The sequence below is a fragment of the Gasterosteus aculeatus genome, chromosome 14 (genome assembly GCF_964276395.1).
Source record: "Gasterosteus aculeatus chromosome 14, fGasAcu3.hap1.1, whole genome shotgun sequence".
In the NCBI taxonomy this organism is placed as follows: domain Eukaryota; kingdom Metazoa; phylum Chordata; class Actinopteri; order Perciformes; family Gasterosteidae; genus Gasterosteus; species Gasterosteus aculeatus.
The window spans coordinates 3,950,081-3,970,096 of record NC_135702.1 but is presented as its reverse complement, the minus strand read 5'-3'; the positions used below and the strand labels follow the sequence as shown (position 1 = coordinate 3,970,096).

The following is a 20,016-nucleotide window of genomic DNA, read 5'->3' as shown; positions in this document are numbered from 1 at the left end:
AGCAACCAGAACGTTGTCAGAACGATAACACCATAAATTAATGGTGTGTGCCAGTTGATGGTAGTCATTTTCTGTAAATGACCTGCCAATCGGCCTTAAAGGGGCGAACGCAAACACCCGAGTCCGAACTGTTTTAGCAGGTTCAAGCAAAGATGAGCCTACGACTGATGACACTCAGTTTGTTCTGTCGTCAGAGAACACGGCTGATTGGAGACAATCAGGAGAAGATAAAAAGGTAAAAGAGTCAATTGCAGAGAAACCAGCCGTTTTTGTTGCTATTTTTGTCCGGCTGTAAATCTTTTCCAAGCACACGGCAGTCGCGCTGGGGCCCGATGCTGATATTTCCCCGGGATGAGATGACATAAATAGAGTGTGAGAACGTATCCGATTAGCAGAGCCGAAGAAGCCCCTCTCCCCCCCCGCCAAGTGACTTTATGCTGACGAACTCGCATCTCCGCGTGTCTCTGTTGCCGTTAGTCTCGGGCCCACACGCAGGAATTAAATCCAGGCACGTGGGGTCTGATGAGAGGTGGCAGGTAAGTCATTTAATGAACAGGGAGGCCCGGCACGGGGCTTAAAACGCTGACTCGTGTTTCAGTATAATGCAATAAAGACGGCTGAACTTGCAGCTCTTGAGCGCTCCATTCCTCAGCGTTTACGGCCTGGCTGCATTGTTCAGCGTGGCAGAGGTGTCTTCAGATTGGAGGTGTGCGATTGATGCGATTGTCGGATGCTAATCTGCACGCGGCAATTAAGTGAAAGGGGTTTTCGGAATGCGAAACGGCCCAAATTCCCCATTACAAGCTCTCCATTACAAATCCTCATAAAAGCAGCCATGGAGGAGAAAAAAAGCCCCATGTGCTTTTATTTTTATTTGTCACTTTTTTCACCACCCGCCTCTTTGCTTTTATGTCAAATATTTATTGCTTTTGATCAATTATATCCTGTATTCATTCAATTCTGTCTCACTGTAATGCTTCTTGACACCTTTGCCAGCGCCTTTTTGCAACATTCTGGATAAACGCAGCTTTTCTTGCTGCATCATCATCGTTTTTTATTCCATCACCAGGTTTTGCAAAGCACAAAGGCCCACTAGCCTGCGTCGAATGAGCTCAAGTACATTAACAATTAGGTGTACAGAAGAAAATGTACTCTGGCCATCAGCTTGAGCTATTTGCTGCTTTGCCCAGAATTGACCAGCAAAGACCACAAGACTTCCTTTCTTCTAAGGGAATGTTTGGAATATTACATGCAAGGTCACACACACACACACACACGGATAAACAACGGGGATCCGGATGAATCTATTCTTCTGATGAGGGTTTGCTACTCTACTATTTATTGCTGAGTTGATAATCACAAGAAGAAGCGCCTACACCTTAACAGCCCTCTTAAAGCACTGAGGAAAAAAAGTAAGTGGTCCCCCGACTCAGAGAAAGCTGATGAAAATAAAGCGAAGGAAGCTGGAAATGAGGCTGCGGCCCCTCGGGGCTGCAGGGGGGCGCATGAGAAATGGGTGAGTTGGACGAGGAAACGTCCACAGCTTCACACCCGATTTGCAGTCACAACAAAAGTCTTACGGTGCAATGTTTTGCATGTAGAGTAAACTGAATTGTGAGTCAACAAACGTGTTCAAATAATGCAGGAGGAAGCCACAAAAACAGCGAGAACAACATCTGCCACATCTACTACGTCTTTGCACTCCACCATGTGTCCTGTGCAGTGATAATAATCGCCTTATGCTTCTGGATTTCAGTACATTCACCGATGAACACTGTGATCACGTATAAAGTGCTTTACACAGACAACAGTCGCTGAATGAAAGGCTTCCGCCGTGTGTTATTTGGAGTTGAGGGCGAGTGAGTTTCCCTCTTAGGCGGCGAAGGGATGATGAGCAGTGCAAACGTACAGTAACACCAGCCACAGGCTCCTCGCAAACATTCACTCAGGATAAAAGGGGAAGTTACACAAAGAATAAAGAGAAAACAGTCATGTAGGACACATTGAATCATAGTTATCTAAGTTAGCTTTGGACAAACTTCAGAATGAAATCATTTTATGTCAAAAAGGGGGCAGGAAACCTGACTGTAGAGATGATGTGACGGGAACCGAAAACAGCGGTGAATGAAATCGAGGGACTTGCTGAGTCGAGTCGGGATCTGCCTTTGAGACAAATGTGTGGCTACTTTTAAAACTAGCAGGGAGAAGCCTGACAACGAGATCTGACAGGAAGAGAACAAGGTGGCGTCTGTTGGGCCGTGTGGGCGCGATGGAGGATGGAAATGTCGACCATTCCGACACGGATTGAAATATCTCAATTTCCAAAAAGCTCTCGGATGCGACGCTGTGCGATTTATTCCAGATATTCGTGATGTGAATCCTCGTAACTTTGGTGAAGTTTAATTTGATGTTTTGCCAGCGTGCTTTTTAACACACAGTATTCCATCTCGTGCCCTGGCGCCAGTTAAAAGGTTGAGAAAACCCAGAAATGACAAGTCTAACAATGTGCTTTTCCTCCCGACAGTTATTATGTCACCCCGAGCAGCGCAAGGCTTTTAAACACACCCACAGATGGTGCATCGCTATTCTGCACCGCATCCACGCTCACGAGAAGCCACGTGTGCCAAACCTCCGACCTCGTGGCCACACGCAGTTCGTCCTCCTCGCTCCGCCTTCTGTTCTCTGATCTTCAGTGTGGGGAGAAGCTGCCAAACGGCTGCAGCAGGCGGCACGAACCACCGAGCTCCTTCGGCCACATATTATGCACTAATTCCGTATTCACACACGCTCTGCAGAAAAAAGCCCAACACTCCCTGTGGATGTTTTGCTTTCAACAAAATTGTGTTTACAATTTTATTCACGGCTAAATACCGTTTCTTTCTTTGGACATCTACCAATATATACAATTTTTAAAAATCAAACATCCCTCTCTAGACCTGTCATCACAAACTATATTTAGCTTTTCAAAAGGTTCAGTGTGTAGTAGATCTCAAAGTGCTTTTCTGGGAGAGCTTCTTTTGGCTTTCAGTCTTCTGCAGTGGACTTTTAAGGCAGGTTGTGAAAGCAGTATTACTTCTCCTCAACTTGACCTCAGAGGAGAATATCTGTGTGGAAAATGAAACGCTTTGACACGAGGGTTTATGGTGTTTAGACTGCAGACACACACCTACAGCCTTCCTCCGCCGGCTCTGAAGGAACGTTGTGCTCGTCCATCGACCTTATTAGAAGAAGAAGTAGGGGAGAGAAAGCGTGAGCGCAACATTAACCTCCTAACTCCTGTTAAAAGGACTTTGCATGTCACACTGAGGATACAAGAGCTCTCCATTGAGGCTTAAAGAGCAAATGGAAAGAATTAGCATCTCCGTGACAGGCATGTTTTTGCTGCGTGTCTCCACAGTCCCATTACTGTGTCCTCCTATTCCCAGCTCCATCCATCTGCCGGACCCCAATGTTTGCATATCTGAGAAGGCCGTGTTCCTATAACAAAGCCTGGACTCACTCTCTCTTCTGTTTCAACCTTTGGCCTATTCATGACAATAACTACTTTGGAGGGCTTGTAAACCATGTTGTTTCTTTACATCAGTCTGATCACATAAGCTAGTCCAAAAAGGAATTTGGAACGTTGACGTCACACATCATGCCATGAAAATATAAAACCTTCTGGGAAACAAATCCTGTCATATTCTGAGCCTTACCTCCACCAGGGCTGCATGCCATCACACACTGCTTAAAAGGATGTAACAGATAAATGAAATGATCCTATGGCACGTTGACCACGCCGATCGGATGTATATGTGGTGCTCGGGCATATTTCTCTCTCTAATCGCCGATAGCAACAACTTGACTTCACTGGCGGCTGTTAAAAAGTCCGCCACACAAGCAAAGCGACGAATGACTTGTCAACGGCATTGGTGAGCACATGAGGGGGACGGTAAAGACCAGAGGGCCAAGGTCACCGGGGGGGGGGGCTCGGCAAACAGCGGCCCGTCCGGCTCTCCGGATTGATCGCGGATCACACGCAGTCTGGTATTGACCCGGCTCAGATGGAGCCCCCCCCCCACCCCTCGGGAGGGGGAAAGAAGAAGAGAGGAGGGAGACGCTTCAACTAACCGGAGCTGCGCAGACTTTCTGCATTATTGATTCGACAGTTAAGAGATTTCCGAGTCGAAGGAGGGCGGCCTCCTGCGCCACTTATAAAACACGCCACCCACTTTTCTCTGCATCGGGGGGGATGTTTGCACTCCTGAGATGAGAACGCAGCGGGGGGGGGAATAATAGCTCCGAGCTCTCACTGTTTGCTTCCATCCTCATTACTGCTTGCCCACTGACGCCCCCAAACCCATCAGGCCTGTCAGTCAGCTGCTCCTTTTCTGTTCCTGCAGCGAGACGGGGGGGGGGGGAAACAGCACGCACCAGAAAGAGGCACCTCGGGTGACTCGCTGCAAGTGACAGAAAGTGGCTACGAGCCTCGAGAACGTGAGCGCGAGAGGCATGAATTCTTCATGTAGGAGATGTGATGACTGCAGAGGTGGAACGCTTCTTTCTAACCCAACGCAAGGAGCTGATGCGACCGGTGCTCGCGGTTTTAACGGCCCGTTTGAGAGCCGCGCGTTAGCATGAACACGGCTGGGCCGCTGAGTTGAGGCTTGATTCTCCTTTCTCCTCAGGTTGGCGAGGAAACGCTGCCGTTATGGGAACACGCGTAGATGACGTGCGTCAAAAAAGAATCCAGCCAAAAACATGACATTTACGTGTAATATAAGCAGTGCGGCATTAAATACCTGCATAGAAACACACGACGGATTTATCTTGTGCACGAGTTCCCATACACGATGTTGTTTATTGCATACGGTTCAAACAAACTGGATGAAGAAATAAATCAAGTAAGTGCTTAAGTTCTTCAACTATTCCTCTTTTATTATTGTTTCTTCCACGTGTTAATGCGGTTACAGCTTCCTGCCACAAGGGATGTTGAGAAAAGCCTCGTTTCTGAGAGTTAAAAGCCTTTAAGCCGTTTAAACCTGCTCCTTTACACCTCTAACCTTTATCGCACCTCAGCTGCTTTTCCTCTAGCGTCCATTTATTATCACTTAGACCTGCTTAATTGGACAACCACACTAATGCAGTAAAATGCTGCCACTTGCTTCTAAAAAAAAAATAATTGAAAAAAGGGATGTAATAAAAAATTGATTTCATTATCTTATAAAACTATTTTTAAAAATCATTTTTGTCTCAAAACTGAGTGAATAGTCATATAATTGCCGTAGGTTATACATGCACAGGTATACAGTATAACGCTGTTGGCTCGACTTGCTTTGGATTTGCTTTGTTCCCGCACAAAAATAGTTTTCACTTTCTTTTTTCATGATTTTGGAAGATACAACTGTGCTACATTCAGCATCAGTGCCGTGCAGCACACAACATGTAGATCTTTGCAGTGCGGCTTCAAAAAAAAAAAAATACTGTCTGTCTCATTTCTATCTCTTTTCTGACTTCCTTGTTCCTTCCTTTGCACCCATCGTCCGGTCCGAGGCTCTTCCCAACATCACCAGCCTGTGCGTGATCGACTTCACTGTGAAATATGCAGAAAAGGAGTTTGCACCACAGCGAAGCGTCATACTAAAAAAAAATATGTATAATGATACGGTTGACTGCTAGTAAAAATAAAAATGTGTTCCCTCATTTAAGTTGAATCCTACGGTAACTTAAAGCGTGACATTAACAGTGCAAACATTGCTACATGTTTTCTGCTTAACATTCTAGTCGCTAAAAAGAAAAAATTAGATAATTCATTTAATTACAAAAATACTAAATCTGTCTAGCGGCTGCTCATTTATACAATAGATTATTTTTCAGTAACCAGCACACGGCGTCGCTGCGCTGTGTCACACGTGAAAAGTCTTGAAATGGAGCCCGGAGCAGAGACGGGGGGGGGGGGGGGGGGGGTCAGACAGAAAGTATTGCATTTGAAGCAGATAGAAGGACAGAGCGAAAGGTCTGGGAGGGTCCGGGGGGCCGGAGGGGGCGGGGCTGACCCTCTTAACCCCGCTGAGGGGCCGTGGGGTCTTCCTGGTTGCTCTCCAGCAGCTCGTCCTCAGAGAAACTGATATGGAGGCAGGTGTCGTCCCCCGGCGCGGAGAAGGACTCGGACTCGAAGCGAGCGGCTCTGTCTCTCTCCTCCGCCGGGCTGCCGCTGTTCGCCGTCAAAAACGTCCCGCCGTCCCCAAACGGGTCGTCGTCGTCGCCCTCCTCCTCGCCCCCGTCGTCGCCGCGCGGCGGCGACAGCAGCAGCAGCAGCGACCTGGTCTCGGAGCGGACGCCCGAATCCTCGCTGGCCGAGCAGGAGCTGCTCTCCCCGTTGCTGAGCGAGTGGAAGTCGTCGGACCGCAGCGAGCCCGGGGTGACGTCCGGGAACGAGAGGCCGCCGCCCCCGCCGCCGCCGGGGGTCCCGGCGTTGTTAGCGGCGCCCGCCCCGGGCTTGGCGCCGGCCGTGACCTCCGAGCACAGAGACAGCGCCCTGCTGGCCCGCTTGCGGCTCATGGCGGGCGGAGGGTCGAGTTTGGGGATCATGAACCTGCCGGGGAGAGAACAGAGGACGCCGTTATTAGGGAAGTCTGACGCAGAGGCCTCTGTTGGTGCCAAAACACACGTCCCCCCGTTCACATTCATCCCTCTTCTCTATCAAAGCAGGTGAACGACAATCAGCCCCGTGTTTCCCTCCGCGTCGGTTATTTTACACGCCCGTTGACCTGAAACGCACTGTGACATAAGCCGCCACGAGACGAGATAGAAACCCTCTCGCTCACTGGCTCCCGGCCGCTTCGGCTGTCTGGGGAATTATCTACATCCCCCAGCTGGAAGAGAGGAACGGGGGAGGAAAGGGAGCCAAAGAAAGAGAAGTTGAAGGGGGGGGGGGGGGCGTAGCTGCAGGTTTTCCTCTCCTCAAACACACCAGAAATAGCTGCACTGCAGTCCCTCTCTTTGTAAAGCAGAAATGCCACAACTGGCACCGGCGCGCTCGACCAACGGGCTGTTCTGTGAAGACGAACCCTGACACACGCCGGCTAACAAGCTCCGCCTCCTGCACCCGTCCGCGCTGCACTAGCGGCGTCCCCCCCCCGCCGTGAGCCGCGGCCGGCGGTTGGGATGAGCTTGTGTGACCTGCCGATGCGTTTACAGCCTCTGGGTGAGTTGAGGTGAGGACAGAGACCGGATGGGATCACCGTGGAGACAATTACCGTCCCACGGCTTCCTCTACCAACTCATGGAGACGTACATGCGCACAGTCTCTACCGACTCCAACGCCACAACCGGAGTATCATCAAATCTGATTTTCTCAATCTGTTTCAACATCATGGATGAAACCTGCTGACTTTCATGATCTCAGTATTCTTCCTTTAAGCTTTTCTTCATACTGTGTAATATGTCAACATCTGTGGAAGGGATTTGTGTCTGTTACAGACATTCATGACTCTCAGAGGATGAACCCTGACTTCCTGTCCCCCGGTGCCACCGTGTGTTTTTGTCTGCAGAAGACTTGAATGAACTACCATGATTTGGCTTATTGTTTCATTGGAAGTAATGGCGTTAGGAAGGTGACAGCGACTGACAGCGTAGACCACTTCGTGCCCTCTAAACACAATCAGACCTCCGGATATGTGCGTTTCTAAGGCGCTCAGCTGGCAGATCGTGGAGATGAATTTGCAGCTGTTTCAAGGCGGCTGGTCATTAGCATGAATGTGACTCAGCACTGCGCTCCACTGTCTCACAGTGACACCTCTCTCCGACTCCCCGTCTCTCTCCCTTCATCACTCCCCCTTTGTCTCTCCATTCATATCGCTCTCCTGCACCTCTGTACTTCTGATCCATTTCATTGGGAGATTGAAAGGAACCGACGAGGAAGTCGCTCTTCAGGGTTTTCACATCAAATGCAGAGCGCATTTTCTTTGCGGGGGACGGACGTCGGAGAAATTCGATTACTCGCGGTACAAAAGGATGACTGAAAGTCGAGGCCTGTGGTGTGGCCCCCAGTATTACACATTACTGCTAATGAGGAATATCCGGATGCTTTCTTCTGCTAATCTCAGGCTGGAATAGAAATGAACAAGCAGAGACAGTGCTGTGGACAGTCGGTTATCCATCACAGTGACAAATCACGTCCGTGCTAAGAATCGCTGTGCAGAGACGCAGTTGATAATTTAGTCTGCTCATTTGGTGCGGCGCAATTTATGGAAGCTCATACATCAGAGAATAAGCTCGTTTCGTTTCGGGATTATTTCATTATTGTTTGTTTTCCGTGTTATTACAATTCTGTTCTCATCTGCTGTGCGACTTTGATATCTATTTTTTTAATCTTTACTTTTATTTTTTTCAGACCGCGTGGCGGATGTCATTAGATCCTCCGGTGCGATTTGGTCGGACACTGATGAGGCAAGCATGCACGCGAGAAAACAAAACACACGCCAATGGCACAACAAAACGGCACGTCGCCACAGTGGGAGCGAGACGTGTGCATCAAGAGGTACTTGTCCTCGTCCTCGACTCTGACACCCTGACTATTCAGGTGGAAGCTCCACTGGCGAGTTAATACCAAGTGCTGACAAGAGCCTTTCTTCTATCCAAGTGTGCCAAGAAAACAAAAAGGTGTATGAAACAGACTGTGGCAGCGTGCACATGAAGGGTGTAGCCCACCGATTACCCCCGATGCAAATGTGGTCACGTGGACCAGACGGAACTGGTTATTACGGAGACACGATCCGAGAAATCTCTGGTGAGACCTAAACGAGAGCCGGCGAACACCCCCCCCCCCCCCCCCCCCCCCCCACAGTTCATCCGCCACATGCCCGACCTCATGCTTGTGCCACAGACACTGGTGTCGCATGCCGGTGGTCATGGGTAATACTCACATAGGAGGGAGGAGAAAGGGCAGAGAGGAGGAGGAAGAGGAGAGGAAGGAGAGGGGGGGGGGGGGGGGGGGGGCAGTGGCAGCGAGCTCCCCGGGCTCTGAGGGAGAGGCAGGCTGGTGCAGCAAACGATGAGCGGGACGGAGGGGACGGGGACGGGGGGGGGGGGGGGCGATGAAGCGTATGAGCGGCGGGTTTAAGGAGGCGGCCTGCTTGTTCGGGGGAATGACGGGCGGTTAGATGAGGAAGAGGAGGAGCAGGAGAGGGTCCTCGCACCTGCACCAAAGAGAGGCAACGGTTAGACTACAGAGGAGCAGGGAGCCACGTGGGGGGGCCCACACCTCTTAGCGCGTTTGATATCGGCAGTTGGATACTTTAATACTAGAATGCCCATGAGCCTCTGCTGCATTTGCGATTGAGAGGACGCCAGCGTGAGACTCTAATCAGGGTTGCGGAGAATTCAAAATTCAATTCAATTTAAAACTGACCCGGAATCAAACTGTTGCCTTTGCTGCAAATTGTTTTATCATCTTATGTCTCAAGCAGCTGCCGGTTATGGAAAAAGGTTTATTAAGTTAAAAGGGATCCTGGCAGTCAAATAAACTATTTTCCATGTTTCACACAGGCTTATTCTTCTTCTCAGCCAGAAAGAGAAGAGTATCTCAGCGAAATTGTCTTTTGTGCTGCTGATGCCGTTTTCAAGCCCAAAGCAGCCATGAAAGGGCTCCAACCGTGATCCACCATCCATCGAGCAGAGTACCAGAGCACCCGGGAGGAACAGCTCCTCTTCACAACTCTACGTGCGCCGTCTCTTCTTCTCACCGACCCGTTGACACGGAGCTGGAGGAAAAAAGGTCCCTACTTTCCACTACAACGTCACACCACGTCACGGTAACGGACCTTTACGGCAACAATCTTCACTGTGCGCTGTTATTTAACTCGGCAAGTCGCTGTAGTTCCACACCATGATGAATGCAGAGGGGCAAGACATCAATCTCAAAACGTCTATTGTTTGGGAAAGTGTGCAGAGCCGCTGGTACGGAGCTTATTTTAGGAATAGGGGTGTGTGACTAAAATCAATGAACAAATCAATGCAGCAAAGGTGTTGATTAGAAGATAAATCCCCCGTGTTGGCAAAACACATGAGTCATAAGCACAGTATGCAGATATAATTAATCTTTAAGCAGGCAATTAGGAGGACAGCACAAGATAATTAATGCTTTATACTTTAATATAAAATAACAAAAGAAAAGCACTGGGTGGAGGCAAATCGAATGAATCCGTGTCTTCCTATTTAGTTTCCCTCTGGACAGAATGTCACCGTGAAAATCATTGACCCTTCAGCGTGTGAGACAGACAGATGACCGAACCCGTAGGAGGTCTAAACTCTGCGAGGGGCCACCGGGGGCCTTTGCGCCCTGCTTTTTGTAAATGAATCGTGAAATGCGGCGACAGTATCGCGCGCCTCTCAACAACGCGCGTTGATAATAATAACCCAGCTGGCAGAGCCGGCTCCACCCAAACGCCTGGAAATATCACCCGTCACATTTCCACCCGCCGCAATTCAATTACCGGCCGCCGAGGCTGCGACACGCGCGGGGGAGATGATGCTGGCGACGAAGAGGGGAAACACAAAAGGATGCAGTGGGAGGACGAAGATACATACAGTACAAAGAGGGGGGGGGGGGGGCAGTGTGTGTGTGTGTGTGTGTGTGTGGGGGTAATAACTAGTAATTAGTAGCGCGGCCCTATAAGCTGCTCTGGATTTGTTCCCACCGCGTGTGGGGACGACGATGTCACGCTGAATATTTATGTTTGCGACATGATGATGGTCATTTTGTGTGCTCTCGCGCTCGCACGTCTGCCGGCTGCTGTTTTCTTTGTGCGTCGTACATAAAAAAAAAAAAAAAAGGATGTGGAGGTTGATGACGCACAACGTTTGCAGATCACACGGCGCGATGTTGTGCCCACAATGTGTATTCCAGGCCTACGATTACATCCTGCTTTGATCCCACTTTGGAACGTTCTTTGCCTCGACGTTAGATATTGTGTGTGTGCGGTACGCCAACGTGCCGCATATGCGCTGATCATACCGCACTCCAGTCCGTGGGCCAGCTGGACAGCACACGCAGTGTGATGCAAAGCTGAATTGCACTGATAATGTGAAGCGAAATAACCCTGCATGACCAGAGCTGCACCCGAGGGGGAGGTAGGGGGGGAGGTCATCATAGTCACGGCGGAGACGAGGGAGGACAGACGGTCAGAAGTGTGTCCGTCTGCTCGTAGTAGTACATCAAATAAGGCCACTGGGGCTGTAAACATCGATTCGCTGGGGAAATCCGGAGAACACTAGCGGATGGAAGCAATAAAATGTGCCATATGGTGGGGGAGGACGGGGGAGGGCGGGGGAGGGCAGGTCCACCCGTCTGACTGGGCCACAAGGGATGCCAAGGAGTTTAGTGGGGAAAAGGAAAAATAACACAATGGAGCTAAAAACCAATGTTGGTTGTCTGGCTTAAAAGATGCAGTTGAGTCAAGCAGAGAAAGAATAACATCTAAAAACATTGAATTCTACTTTTCAACAGAGAAAGAAAAACAGTTTTTATGGGACGCAAACTTTTGTTTTATTGAATTTTCATTATTTTTACAAGCCATTTGTGAATAAACCTTGTGTAAACTTTTATGATTACGGTTTCACAGAAAGATGACGTCACACAGGAGAGGAAGCAAACATGGGCCAATAAAAGAGAGAGGCTTTAGAACACGGAATGCTACTGAATCTCTCTTTAAGCCTTCGGGACAAAACATATCAGTAAAAGTGGAGCTCGGCAGATAACAAACTGAAGTCCGTTGTTACGCAATTACAAATAGGAGGGGGTGGGGTGTTGAGACACTTACAGGTGAACGGATGTTACGATGGAAACGTATTTGTTCCCCAAACGAAAGGTAGTGAAAAGCAAGAAGAGAGCAAAATGGAGGATGAAGATGAGCCAGAGAAGGAAAAAAAAAAGGAAAAGAGGACCGAAGCGTTTGCAGCGTTCGTAAATGTCATATTTTTTCTAACCATGGCTGGTCTTTTGTTATGGTTTGAAGGAGATTAAAAGGCTCATCAAAAAGTAATTAGATGCAGTGGCTCCACACGAGCACTCAAGGTACCGTCTGCGAGCTGCACGCCAGCACATTCAGCCATTAAGTCAGGAAGTACAGCGGGGCGAAGCAACGAGAAACGGGGGCTCAAAGATCCCTGTTTAGAAAGCAACGCGCCTCCCAAATTCACACGAGCTTCTCGGACTCCTTCTTTCAAGCCCAAACCTGATCTCTTTGTTTGCATGGCCCCAACCGCTCTCCTCCCCGTCTCCTGTAATCCCCCGATTACAGCCTCACTTTCATTAGCCGCAGGCCGTTTCTGCTGAGTCGGGCCGTTCTCCACTAATAACACTGAAGGCTTCATGCTTTGTGTGTCGCTTTGCAGCCGGCCTGCCTCGAGCGCAAAGCGACCGGTACCACAGTAGGAACGCGAATGCACATTGAAGGAATAGTTTTCCGGCAGAGACTTAGATGAGAACATGCCGATGGCACTTGGTGTTCGTGCGTATAGATGTGTATACACGTGGATACCAGGTGTGATTGACACTTTTGAAAACGTCCCTGTGACCATCGGGATGAAACGTCAATGGATCCTCTTAGAACATGGCTCTCATGGACGTGGGTCTCATCCACATGAGTGTAAGGGACGCTGTACTCATTGGCGTGGGTCTCATGGACGTGGTTCTCATGCACGTGGTTCTCATGCATGTGGTTCTTATGCATGTGGTTCTCATGCACGTGGTTCTCATGCACGTGGTTCTCATGCACGTGGTTCTCATGCACGTGGTTCTCATGCATGTGGTTCTCATGCACGTGGTTCTCATGTATGTGGTTCTCATGCACGTGGTTCTCATGCACGTGGTTCTCATGCACGTGGTTCTCATGCACGTGGTTCTCATGTATGTGGTTCTCATGCACGTGGTTCTCATGCATGTGGTTCTCATGCACGTGGTTCTCATGCACGTGGTTCTCATGCACGTGGTTCTCATGTATGTGGTTCTCATGCACGTGGTTCTCATGCACGTGGTTCTCATGCATGTGGGTCTCATGGACGTGGGTCTAATGGACGTGGTTGGTGGAAAGCAAATGAAAATCAAATTGTGGAACCATTTCCTTAACGTATAACAATGTGACATGTTTTGCTAACCCTTCAAGCCGCCAGTGACCTCATCTATATTTATCTATCAACCTTCGGCAGCCAGTGACTCGCAGTTATTCGGAGGGTCAGAAACAACAAACATTACTAATAGACGTCAGGACAAGCATCTTACTTCTCATCCATGCTGGCGGAGTTCCTCAACGTGAACGGGACGATCTCATTGCACGAGCCCCCCTTGGTGTCCGCCGTCCCATTGGCCCTGACGAAGGGCTCCAGCTCCCGGCCGACCGGCGCGGGCGGGTCGGTTCCGTTCTCCAGGTTGAGCAGGTTGAGGTAGGACTCGGCGCAGTCCGCCTGGGCGGCGGTCTGGCGCGGCCACGCAGATGTGGAGGTGATGAGCTGGTCCAGGGTCTGGCCGTGGTGATTCTTCAGATTCAGAGACAGGGCCTTTGCCGCCGTGGACGCGGAGCTGCACAGCGACTGTTGACTACCTGCAGGACGCGGAAGACGGATCAACGCGGTGCAACGCAAAGATGCAACCTGCGACCCACATGTCGTAGCCGAGCGGAGGAGTTGCCGCCGCGCCGGCGGGAGCAATTAGCACAGCCATGTCAGAGATTAGCATCTTCTATCAGAGGGACTAACATGATTAATGTAAGCATGGAGCACGAGGTGTCATTTTAAAAAGGTACACACAGTCCACGCGCACACAGGTGAGTCATAACAGAACACACATTCGGCTCTGCCCAAAGTGTGTGTGTGTTCATTATAACTTTGGCGAGACTGACCGTTCGTTCAGCTCCTGTAAATACATCCCATCCACCAAACATCCTCCTTAGGGACAAAGCGCGTGTGTGAATGCTTGTTTTTGTACCAAAATAAAGATAACAAACTCCTACTGAGAACACGATCTGCGAGTGTGAGGTAATGCGGACAGAGTGTGTTTTTTAAATCCATTGTTATTATATAATGTGCTTTTGTGCGTTAGAATATGCTGCTTTACATGTGTGAAAACTCAAACCGTACACTTACAATCTTCTAAAATCTTATTTGTGTTAGATTTGTTTTACTGGATTGCCTTCAGTTGTATAGTAAAGGGCGAGGGGATGTATATTTCTGTTGCTTATTGATGATGCTCGCGGTCTGTGGGTGGCTTGTCCCTAATCTTCACTGCAGACTGAGAGACGTGAAAAACTTATAGGGTGGTTTGCCAGACAATTCCGTTACTGCAGTCTTTCATCAATATGTCCTGACCAAATACATGCACAACATTCCCTGAGTATGATTATGAAAACCATTTAATGAGTGCAGGCAACTCGTTTATCACGTGAATCAACCAGATCTTAATTAACTGTACGAACCTTATTGGAAGACGCTTTTGGGAAATGAATATCCTCTAAAAACAAAAGATACAGAAAACATCTTTGAGCACCGACTCGCTCGCTTTCCTGCTCATTCTTCATTGTTAACCACGACGAGTGCTTTTCATCAGTCCTCATTAACCGAGCCACCAGAGCCCCTTTTCATACGGCAATCGAGACATCTGGGGCCTTACAAAGGAAGCCCTCACTAGAGTCTACAGCAACACCTGGAGAACAAGGCTTTCTAAATATACCGACGTACGCCCGGCCCACTTCTGCCCCGTCGAACGCGACACGGATGACTGCACTCGTGAGCCGGCCCGCAGGGGCAGAGGAGAGCAAGGGTGACCCGACCTGACACCGGTCACTCGCCGCGTCCGTTACCTGGAGGCTCCCGCCGCGGCTGCCCCGGCTGCGTTTTCGGGGAGCGGGCCTCCAGCTCTTTGAGCTGCTGCACCAGCAGGGCCAGATGCTGCAGCAGGTCCCGGTTCTGCAGCAGCAGCTGGTGGACGCGCGCCTGAGCCTCCAGGCGGGCGGCGGTCTCGGCCGCCATCTGATCCTTCAGCAGCTGCACCTGTGGCGCAGCGTGTGTGACATTTCAGTCATATTAAAAAAAACAATAAAAAAAATCCACTGAAATGTTAGGTTGTTTATTCTTTTTATGTCAGTGTAATGAGCTGGTGAAGCAAATATGCGTTTGCGCTTCCATTACAGAGTTGGCGCTGCCCCCTAGTGGGCATCAGACAGACAACATGTGATGATGCTCACGCAGGTTTTTGGGGCTTTATTGTGACAAACTCAACGTGAGGATCCCCTCCGTGTGTCTAAGTTGTGATCTGGACGTGTGATTGACGAGGTAACAGTTTTATTATCCTGAGATGGAATAAATATTGGACTAGAGATCAATAATCTTTCCGAATGAAAAAAGGCTAATAATTCATTCCTGTGAGGACAATACGAGTCCATCAGATGAGCTCAGCAACTTCGGCCTTTGAGCTCCAGCAATTGAAGAAAGAATGCGTGTAAACTGGCTTTCACTGAAAACGATTGAGCCTCAAGTTCAATTAATTCCATATTGATTATTGGGTTCCCCTAAAGAGGAAGTATTGATTTCAGATAAGCGCAAAGACGATGATGAATGTTGACGTAAGTAATGAAAGCACTGAAAGAGAGAATGTAAATCAATGTGCATTTGTAGAACAGATATAATCCACTGTTTTGGTAATCAATTGATTGTTCCACTCAAATAAAGTGGAAAAGTAACAGTAACACATTCGCATTATGATATTTAAAGGTGTTTCACACAACCGGCTCCCCTCCTCTCGCCCCGTGTACGGAGGCCTGTTTCTTACCTGCGCGACGGCCACCTGCGTGTGCTGCTGCTGCTGCTGCAGCTGCTGCTGCAGGAGCTGCAGGAAGTGCTGCGACGCCAGCGGAGTGAGGGAGCGAGAGCAAGGGCTGCTGGGAGAAACGCCCTGGGACGTCACGGTGAAGAGGGACCTTCGATCAAAGTCCTGAACACAAGACACGCGGCAAAAAACACATCAGGGTGGGAGGAAAGACTCTGACGCATACTTCTGCTTCTACTTGAATGTGGAAGCTTTTCCCTCCAGATAGCAGGGTGACAAAAATCAGATTCAACAGATTCAACCCTGGACAGCGTAGTGTAACTGCCTCGTCCCGCCACTAGAGGGCGAAGTAGCACATCGTAAAGTGCAGCATTACGGTTGCTCAGTATATGCTTGGCTAAATAAGCAAGACATTTGAAATGCATTCAAAAGAGGAAAGAACATTTTAATTAGGGAACGCGAAAGGCAAGATTAAAGTAAAAACCCACTTTGTGGGTGGGATTTGATTTGATTGTCCCCTGCCAGGCACTTTGAGCAAACACTCCCCAACTCAACTGAGCTCTGCTATTTAGAGCAGCTAAAATAAAAAATATCATAAATTGGTAATAACTGGAACTTTGGAGCAGCAGTTTACTCAATTTAGAAGCACATTTTTAAATCTTAAAAGCTGTGAAATGATGTCTTCAGGGGCTTCATTTAAAGACCGATATTAATTGAATCTTATTTTGTCCACCCCTGTGGTACCTGTGTACAATCACCTACACAACCAGCAGCTTGTGTAATATGTGATCGCTCATTATTCCTCCTTCCATCACTCTCTCCTCGCTTATCTCCACAGAGCAGATGTTTCTGAACCCCTCAACGGGATTACGGTGGCGTTTCTCACAAATCAAACGGAACGGACTGGGTGTGTGTGGGGGCGGGCGGGGGGATTAAGTGTCCCCCTTTCACAGCCAGCAGGAATTTTCAGGTTCCCTCACTCCAATCCAACTCTCTCTCTCTCTCTCTCTTTAGCAGCATGACAACAGCTGTGTCCACCAGTGAAGCATCATGACACACCAACGCCTCCATGTTTGCATCTTTCCCTCCCGTGAGTCAGTCACCAACTCACTTCACGAGCATCTCAAACTAAATCATAGTCCTCGCTGCCTCGCGCGAGCGCGACCGGGTGGTTGCATGCCCGGAGTATCCGCTGCCAACCGCGCCCGGGCGCCGCGTGGTCTTTGCTGTGTGGTCGGGTTGCTGCGGGGAGACGGCGAAGCGCTGCGCCGGGCCTCCCGGGTTCAATGAGCCATTTGGCAGCACCGCGCCTGGAGAGCGCCATCAGAAAGCGTCCCGAGGCCGTGGCAACAAATCACAGCACAATCTCATTTTCCTGTAGCTACAACGACTGGAGCCAAAAACAACAACAACAACAAGCTGCAGCGGGTGTCCGTGGTAACGGAGAACCTTCACCGCACCTGGGGTGAGAAGGCGGTGTCCACGTTTGGAGTTTGTGGATGCGAGGCCGCCCTTACGTTTAGTTGAGACACAGCTTGCAGCGCATTACAAAAACTGCGGAACGCTCAATGATGAAGTGACATCGAAATAGTTGGTAACATCCCATCAATTCAAACTCTTGGTGCTGCCAACTGGGCAGTTTTTGCCACCGGGTTTTACGACCCACTTAGCAACTTATTTTTCAAAGAGGTCCCCTGGCGACCAATCAACGCTTCGTGCTTTCCCTCAAAGGCAGACCCTGATATTCCACAGGGAACGGAGCCGACGCTCACAGCGGCGCTCTGGATTAACGGTTCTCAGTGTAAATCAGAAATGTGAGTCACCCAAAAGTCATTTAAGTTATGCCGGACTTCCCGTTAACAGTCTTGCTGTTACGTTTACTTTGTAAACGTTGGGTTGGAACATCTCCCTCATACATTTCGAATGCAGTAACGGGACGTGACCGACGATATGTGGGCTCGTAGAAAAAGGCTGCAGCATCGGCGTCTTACTATGATGGTCTGTCCCGGTTTGACCACCTTCAGTTCTGCCAGGCTTTGCAGAATTTCCCCCACGGCCCTTTCGCACAGGGAGGTGCCAGCTGAAGGATCTTCGCCCCCTTGTCTTCCTCCGCGTTTGCTGTCCTGCTCCTCCTCCTCCTCCTCCTCCTCCCCTTGCTCCGCCCCCGTCAGCTTACGACCTGCGACGGAAGATGGAAGGACAATAAGCCAAACGCCGCCATTTCCTCTGGTAAAAGGATAACTAAACCTTATATCAATGCTTCTTTGTGCACATACACAGTAACCCCACATGATCCACTCCACCCGTCACACAACTGTCGCTCAGAGCGAGACAATTATTCATTCACTGTGCAAATTACAGTAATTACTGGACACATCGGCAATCAACCTCGTGTTAAAGTTGTAATCATCGTCACCCTCCATCCGAAGGGAACCAAGGACGATGCTCCAGATATCACTCGAGCTTGAGGTCGTTTCTTCAATATTTTTACGTTGCAGTGTAACCGGACGTCTGTCTTTGTTGCTGTTCCATCGCTTTGCAGAATTAATGAGCTGGTGAGGTTTAATGGCTCCATTTAGGTTACAGAGAGGCGTGTGATTAAATTCAGGTCAAGCTTTAGCCTGGAGAGAGATGGTCCCCTTAGCACCAAAATGACCAATAAATGCTCATAAACATCATTTCCAAGAGTGAAACAACACTCAGACACCAGATGTTGAATATAAAATGCGTGTTTTAATATTCCAGCATGCTTCTCTGTGAGGAATGATCGATACCATTTCTAAGAAACCAGGATGGTTATCTATAAATACCTGATTTCAATATATTAGAATTGAGAGATCCCTGGAATGTGTTTGTTTATTTCAATGCCCTTCTCTGTGCAAACAGAGGACCCTGTGAGGCGGAGCTCACCGTCGCTGCTGGACTCCTCGGCGGACTTGTCACTCTCTCCGTCCGCCTGTCCGTCGGCGTCCTGCTCAGCGTGCTGCAGGCTGAGCTTGTGGCACACATCGAAGGCCTGACCCACTGTGCGCACAATGCGCATGGCCTGCGACTGTCAGGCCGCGTGAGGGAGGCAGATGGAAGAGTTTGGGATGGAAAGGTCACTCATTTGTTTGGAATAAACACTCGACAACAAGCATCAAGCGCCACGGCAAGTTATTTCAGCGACGAAATATTGTGTTGTGATCTACGGACGGACTGAAAACATCAACACGCATGTCGTATTTGGTCAATTAAATACTAATAATATCACTTCTGTGGAGGAATTCTCATTACAGCTAAATGATAATACCTAGTCAAGCCTGCAGTAACTTAGATGTCTATCTATTCTGTGTTCACTGCAGGCTGTGGATTAAGCCACAGGAAATGAATCTATCCACCGGACGTTAAATAAAACAAGAAATGCATTAACTGAGCAGACATAAGCAGGAAATTCATCTTTAAATCGAAGATAAAATGCAAAACAGTAGAAAACACGAAACCTTCCGCTTTTAGATGCATTTTTGTCAAATCTACACGAGTTGAGTCCCACAGGGTTATAAACACTTTTAAGCAAAAGGAGCAATGACAGCAGCAGACGGAGCGGTGAGAGGAATACGTGCACTCAAAGTGCGACGTGCATTACGGCTCCAAGGGCAACTGACGCTGCTGTTATATAAAAAAGGTCTATTCCCCCTCCTTCGACGGTGACAACCCCCCTGCATGATTGGCAGTTCGGTTTTCAGATCGTTACCCGGGGAGCCAGAGGAGGAGAGCTGCGTGTGTCAGGAGATGTGTGCGAGTGGGCTTTTCCTTTACCGTCTTCTTTGACTTGAACACGTTGCATCGGAAGGAATTATTGGAACTGTCTCTTGCAATGTAGCTGAAGATCTTTAAGTCCTGGGAGTCGTGTGACACGTAGAAAATCCTAGAAAACACGGCACCAAAACAAAATACACACAGCGTTACAGAAATTGAAATGGAGGAAATCATTTATTTACAGGGACGATCGTTAAATATTGACACCAGGGAGAAATGCAAATATAAATCCAATAAAATAGGGGAATGTTCACGGTGTCATTCTTTGCTGTTGCCAGCAAACACTGCAGTAAGCCGGCAGAGCAAAGAGAGTCCGACTGCAGCCTCACCGCTAGGAAACGACTCCCCTGGGAACCGGCCATAAAAACGATGACCACCATCTACCGACAGCAACTGCTTCATTCCACGAGGAGGCAGCT

General features: G+C 49.0%; 1 protein-coding gene across 3 annotated transcripts in view; it reads right to left on the bottom strand.

The window, feature by feature from the left end:
* Positions 1-4,896: 4,896 nt before the first annotated feature.
* Positions 4,897-20,016, bottom strand: part of LOC120832031 (carboxyl-terminal PDZ ligand of neuronal nitric oxide synthase protein) — a 30,575-nt gene continuing 15,455 nt past the window's right edge. For 2 of the 3 annotated variants that reach the window (XM_040198044.2, XM_040198045.2), the window contains 7 exons: positions 19,598-19,706; positions 18,710-18,851; positions 17,791-17,978; positions 15,803-15,964; positions 14,835-15,024; positions 13,262-13,580; positions 4,897-6,574 (listed from right to left, as the gene is read on the bottom strand). In XM_040198044.2, coding sequence (XP_040053978.2) covers positions 6,040-6,574; positions 13,262-13,580; positions 14,835-15,024; positions 15,803-15,964; positions 17,791-17,978; positions 18,710-18,851; positions 19,598-19,706 — 1,645 coding nt within the window. In that variant the 3' untranslated portion in view covers positions 4,897-6,039. Of the gene's footprint in view, positions 6,575-9,031; positions 9,180-13,261; positions 13,581-14,834; positions 15,025-15,802; positions 15,965-17,790; positions 17,979-18,709; positions 18,852-19,597; positions 19,707-20,016 lie in introns of those variants that run through there. The other variant, XM_040198046.2, reaches the window with a different exon arrangement.